Source organism: Montipora capricornis, chromosome 2 (genome assembly GCF_036669925.1).
Source record: "Montipora capricornis isolate CH-2021 chromosome 2, ASM3666992v2, whole genome shotgun sequence".
In the NCBI taxonomy this organism is placed as follows: Eukaryota; Metazoa; Cnidaria; class Anthozoa; order Scleractinia; family Acroporidae; genus Montipora; species Montipora capricornis.
In genome coordinates, this window is record NC_090884.1 from 60,994,359 (window position 1) to 61,001,154 (window position 6,796).

The following is a 6,796-nucleotide window of genomic DNA, read 5'->3' on the forward strand; positions in this document are numbered from 1 at the left end:
GAGAACACTTGAAAGTCTTCGCATTTGCAGATGAAATTGCAAAGGCAGCACCTTCTCCTCACTTATTTTAAGATCCTGAGTGTTGATCCGTCCAGGGTTCGAACCAGCGACCTCCCGCGAGACAACCCCGTGCTAAACCAACCGGTGCGCATGCGCGCTCATACATAGAGTAATTGTTAATTCAACACTAGCCCCGTTAAATTGAACCCCCGCTATTTTTCGATTCCCTTGGGGTTCGAGTTATCCGGGTTCTACTGTAGTTACTTGAAGTAATTCACTTTGCTGGTCCACTGATTCCGGTAAGATTTCCAACCCTCGAGTGCAGTTCTTTATCAACGAGCGCACTTGGGTTTTCCAAAACCACAATAAACTTTCCTTATTTTTTCATAAACTTATGGCACTAAAAATTTTAACATTGTCTCCTAAAACGTAGGAAAAAATTGTTACATTTGGTGTCAAATTGACATAATTATCATAAATTATGTAAAATATATGCGCATATTAATTATAACAGCTCGGCCAATCAGAAAACTATGTTTTCGTCTTTTTACCATATTTGGTAACCTATTGTATTTTAATTTCCTAATTTGGACATTTTGTACTAAAATGAGGAAGAGACTGGAAAAGGAAGACGCCATATTGAAACGGGGAACGTGTTTGAAATGGAAAGAGGGAAGAACAAAACTTTAAGCGATCCGATCGTTGTCGTGTCCAGCGACGAGGAGGACGATGCAGATGTGGAGGAGCTCTTTAAGGCCTTTGCCTCTAAAGTGGAGCCTTTGATCTCTGAAGAAGAATTCATCCTACTTCGGTTGAAATTTAGGGATGCTCGGTCAGAGTTCGTTTCGTCCGCGAATTTCAAAAAGTCACTTAGGTGGAGAACGGAAGCGCTTGCTGAAGAGAACGCATATATTTTTACAGGCAGTATTTTATCGCTTCTTGCTTTCGATTCAAGGCAGTGTCAGTCTAAATCGAAATCTTGTGAGGAGAAAAGTGCAACGACAGATAATCATGTTAGTAACATTGGAAACGAAGAGGTCACGATATACTCAAGAGGGGAGGAGACGGGACAAAACAAGACCATTATTCATATAACGATCGACACAAACGAGGAAGTTAAACCGGTCGAGGTAGAAGCTCCTCGACCGAGCACTAGTTCAGATGTTTCTTCTAGACATTCAAAAGGGCCCACACAAAGGAATAAAACGGGGAGAAGAAAAATCAGCGAAAACAATCATGAGTCGACGCTTACACGTGCGCTTTCGCCGAGAAAACGAAAGCGCCTCCTGAGAAGACTGGAGGAGAAAATGAAACACGTAAACGAAAGAATAAGGATTTTAAATCAAGCGGAGCTAACCTTGGACGAGATGAACATGAATGACAGCACTTATATTCAAGAGTGCAGATTAAAAGATCGCTTTAATCAAATCTGGAATCAGATATGCAGAATTAAAGGCAGAACCGCAGAGACAGGGAGGGTAACAGAGAAAGAGGTCAGATGCCCCCCCACAGGATTCCCAGAAATTGACAGAGCTGTTAACAGGTTTTTGAAAAAGAAAAAAGGTCGTTTTCCGGATAGACATGACATGAGCACTGTCATTTCAGAGGCAAAGAAAAAGCATGGTTTGAAAATAGCACCTCAGGGCCTTGCAGACATTACTGATGAAGTATTTATGTATGTTGGTAACAAGTTACAAAAGAGGCGTCGGTTAGATTTTACAAACAATTCTGGCTGTTTTTTAACTGATGACTATCTCACAAGGGATGACCCTGCCATGAGAGATCCGTCTCTCCTGAAGAAGCTAGAGGAGAACAAGAGGATGAGCAAAAGAGCTCTTGATGAAGTTTTTAACAAGTATGCTCATTATGGACGCCTGAAGAATTGTGGAAATGGTCATGGGAGTACTAGTGATTCTGAAAGTTCAAACCAAGAAAACGACTTTGAAGGGAAAAGAAAAAAAAGACTTTCTCAGCTTTCTAATGCAGGGGCCTTAGATTCTAGTGGTGGAGAATGTGACGACTTTGAATTATAAAGGAAAAGGGAAAAGTGATGAAGATGAGAAAGGGTTTGATGACCATAGTGGATCTCTTTCACAATGCAGCATTCCAAAAACAAACTCATTCTTAAAGTCAACAAACTCGAGTGCCAGTGACATGGAGGATTTTGAAATAAAGAAGCCACGCCAAGTAATAGGCCTTATTCACGATAGCCGCCATGTTGGTTTTCAAATTGCCATGCAAATTAGCCATGTGTTTTGCTGGGGGGCAAACATTGGAAAAAAGGCAAATTGCGGAAAATCGGCTCGTTGAAATATTGAAATAACATTTCTAAAAGTACGTTTTAGAATTTAGAATTAAGTCCCATTTATAATAATTTTATATCTTTGATTGCCTTTGACATTTTGACTTTCTACTTTGTTATCACCTCATTTTTTACTAAAAAAACATCGAAGTAACTTGTGTAATCATTCTATTTTACTACTTAGGTGAAAAACGTTCAGTGAACGTGGAAAAAATCAAGATGTTTGTTAAAACCTCTCGAACTTGTGTTGTTTGCCCCCTCAGAAGTGTGTCGCTAATTTGCATGATAATAGCAAATCCAACATGGCGGTCACTGTTAATAAGGTCTATTAGTGGAGCACATACCATTGGGAACAATGCTAAAGATGGTGAGAAAAATGATGTGACTTTGCAATCAAGTGAACTTAACTGTGGTATTATGGAACTGTCTTTTCCTGTTTTGTCTGAGTGTGTTGCAAAATCTGAGAAGCAGACAAATGTTACAGAATCTCATGAAGCCTGTTATGATGAGGTAAATGAAGAAACCATAACAACAGAATTAACATCAGACATAACTAAAGGAACTGTGGAACTTCTTGGAATAAAGGATGTCTCTTTTAAGGAGTCAAATACAAAGGAAAGATTGAGACAAAAAAATGTTGCTTCTTCCTCTTCAGCTAAAAATGGTGATCGTTCTATTAGTGCTACCTCAAGAATTAGCTAAAATCATTTCTGCAGACAGATCTAACGTAATAATAGTTCTTTCAGATGACGAAAGTGACAACAATGATAATTGACCTTCAAACTTTGCAGCTGTATAGAGATAACATTATACAAGATGAATATTTTAAAATATTGGCATTAAATAATTTTAGTATTTTTATTTGAAAAAGAGAATCCTTGGTCAAGTGTCAAGTTAACCCTTGGTGTTAAAACCTTTCTAGTGTTTCTTTGTTTTGAGAGTTGTTCAACGAAAGTTTAGCAGAAAGCTGAGTTAATATCGCAAAAAACTAATGAAAGAAAAGGTTTCTTGCCATTTCAATGATTTCATGTCCTCGTAATCAGATCAAAGTGAAGAAATTAACACAACTAGCTCATAAGTATTCAAAATAAGAAGCATAAAACAGATTCTTATTTTGTATGCACCGGTATTAGACAATATCAAAAATACCATAATACTCTGTCCCTCAAAAATTTTGCATTAGCATTTATTTTATTTTCTCTTGGGACTTATAATGGTCCCAAAAGAAAATGGAAACAATTGCTTATGCAAAATTGTGGTGGGACAAACAAAGAGCATTATGGTATTTTTAAATTGGCTAATTTATGTGCATCTGGTGTTTACTTTCTCCTGTTTTCTTTCATCTTTCATGTCAAAGCTGAAAGCAAATTTGCAAAGAATAACATTGATTGGTTACCACAAACAGTTTGTGGCCAGTATTCTGGATTTGTTGGAGTTTATCCCTTTGATACTTTGGAGTACCATACAAAAGACAATTACAATAGTCCAATCGTGAGATGACAAGGGCATTAACTAACATTTCAAGTCCGTCTAGCAAAAGATATTTCCAAATTTGTCCTATTGATTTTATGGGAAGAGTAGATTTCTTACAAATTTCATTTATGTGACTACTAAATGACAAATTATTATCCATGATAACACCCAGATTCCTTGCTTTCTTTGTGATGTTCATTCCAGTCCATTCAAATGTGATGCTGTCACCAAAGGATGGTTGCTTCATAAAATGCAACACCTCATGTCTTCCCAGGATTGCTTTTAAGCATTTTTCTGGTGTTCCATAAGAAAATATGCTCAACGCACTTCTGCAAGGTAGTAAGGTTGCGCTTGAATGGTAAGGGTTAAAGGCAATATATACTTGACTGTTAATTTTGCTAATGGTAAAAATAATTTACTGTGACTTTGTCATGCTTTTTTAGCAGCCAGTCAGATTGTACCATTTAATGTGTGGTGTGACTTACTGGTTCAATCCAATTGGCTGCTTTAAAAAAAAGACATGACATTGTGATTTACAACATCAGTTTATCCATCGAGTAGTTTTCTTCTATGCGGGGTAAGTGGGACATGTTTTTGTAGGTTCCCTTGTGGCCTTAGGGGGAGTCCCAAAAGGGCATATTTTACAACTATGAGGTGCAGATTACCGGTACCTATCAACGAGGAAATGCTCTTTGTCCCGTTGCCCTTGTTTCTTTAAGGTGGAGAAATTGCATAATTTTTATTTTAAACGGGCTAATATGTATAATATATATAATTATGTTCTCAATATACAACCAGAAACCCATAGGGGTTGAAACTTGTAACGCGCGTTCACAGCCTCCGAATATTCAGTGCGAGCTGATTGGTTGAATGTTTCAGTGCTATGTACCATATTTGGAAACCCCTCGCTCTTGTTGTTCCAAATATGGTACTTAACAAATTGAATATTCAGAAGCTTGTTTCCCAGCACACAAGGGGTCGTTACACGTTTCAACCCTTATGGATTTCTGATACAACTTAATGTTAACTCAGAAAGTACTTTTAGACAACACAAACCAAAGCTTCATACTGGAAAAAAAGTGTCTGTTGAGCATACGTAATTATAGTTACAAACAACAGAGATCAACTTTGAAAAACTGAACAGTTTTCAAAAACCTCAAACACAATCCATTTTAATCTTCTTCAATTTTGCTCATCCCTGTCTCCTTTCACATTTGCTGTTTTATTCAAACCTTCTATCAATGTTCTAAGCAGTTTTGCACCTTTGACAAAGAGAATCAATCCTTTTTACAAGTTGATGATAAAAAATATTAGAATAAGAGCAATATAACTTAATATTGCTGGCCTCTGAAAGTTGCTTGAAACGCAAGGCAAAAGTAAAATCTATCATTGCCAAGTAGGGGTACATTATTACTATTTAGGGGTAACAACCAATGGTCCCCTTGAAAAGGAAGTCTTTAATAGAGCAATCACAATTTGTTATTTGTTTATTTGTTTTATTTACTTATTTATTTATTTGAACCCGCTACTCTTGGAAAAGAAAATGTCTGCTTCCTCCATTCTCTATGCAGTCAAAGCACAATTTTTCACTTTGAAATAAAATATGGGATGCTGCAGAAGATTATGATGATACTCAATCAATCAATCAGGACTTTATTTGATAAAGCAGATCAATAAAATTGGCAACTATACAGCTGATGTTGACCTGCTATTGCTAAGAACAAATTATACACAGAAATATCTACAATAATTTAGCTAAGAATTTCATGAATAGTAGGACTTACTAGGAATTTTTAGAATACCTAAAATTGACTACAATAAATTGTTCAAAATATCTAAAATTTGGATCTTTATCTGAGGGCCTGGAACAGGCTAGAGACATCAATATTCAAGGATTTCCTCAGGGTATAACTGGAAGGAGTCTTGACAACTAATCTATTTTATAATTTATTTCATCTAAATGTAAATTGTTAAAAGCTTTATGAGTGATAGTTAGAATGCAAAAACAATAGAAATAACTCAGCGGCATCCACTTAGCATTTATAAGCACAGATTCATCGTCCATGTCTCTCGGCAATTTATAAATAAGTCTTGCAGCTCTAAGATGAATCTGTTCTAGGTCTTTCAATAAATGATCCGAGCAAGAGCCCACACAGCTAGACCATATAGCACACTTAGGATAACTGTTTTATACTAAATTGTTTCCAGAGATGCTCTAGATGAAAAACTTACTTGTACGTCTAACATTTTAACTGTAGAGCTAAAGGATGTGGAGACAGACTGTACAGGGGTGGATCCAGGATTTTTCTTAGGAGGGGGTGCACCACTAAAGAATAGCGTAGCTGACTGGAGACGTTTTATTTTTTGCAGAATACCAGTGTTATTAGAAAGCCTCAGGTCACCACACGGGGAGGGGGGGGGGGGGTGAGCACCCCCTGCACCCTACTCCTAGATCCGCCCCTGCTGTATATACGTCAGATGCTTGCTCCAAGACAGCTGATTATCGATGGTGACCCCAAGGCATATAGAAGAAGAACTAAATTGAACAATTTTATCTCCCCATATAAGGGGCTTCAGAGGGCCAATAAAAATATTTGTATCGAAAATTAAAGCATCAGTTTTCCCCTCATGCAAAATTAGCCTATTCTTTAGACACCCAAGATTGTAGCTGGTCCAAAATCTCCTGACGGGATATACTGGAGATTCAATTTAACTAATTTTAGTATCTGTAATTTCCAGCAATGACATCCGGAATGACAATAAATAGTGGTAAACTAATATGCCTGCTACCGTGTTAGGGGAAACCTATACGGTACCCTCTCGAATGCAGTCAAGAAAGGGAGAATATGTTAAGACTTACGAAGAAAAAATCGCACCAGTCGTTTAGTAAAATTGAAATGAAACATTATTCCATTCGTGCTTGTTGGATTTGAGATTGCTGTCATTGCTGGCGAACACTAGCAGAGCCGAGTTGGCTGTACCGGAAGTTGCTCTATTGCTTTTACTGGAGCATGCGTGCAG

At 37.3% G+C, this 6,796-nt stretch overlaps 1 protein-coding gene across 1 annotated transcript; it reads left to right on the forward strand.

Moving 5' to 3' along the window:
• The first annotated feature begins 620 nt into the window (after nt 1-620).
• LOC138029823 (death domain-associated protein 6-like) lies at nt 621-3,172 on the forward strand. Its single transcript, XM_068877650.1, has one exon. The coding sequence runs from the start codon at nt 663-665 to the stop codon at nt 2,031-2,033; it is 1,371 nt and encodes a 456-aa protein (XP_068733751.1). The 5' UTR covers nt 621-662; the 3' UTR covers nt 2,034-3,172.
• Nucleotides 3,173-6,796: the final 3,624 nt, after the last annotated feature.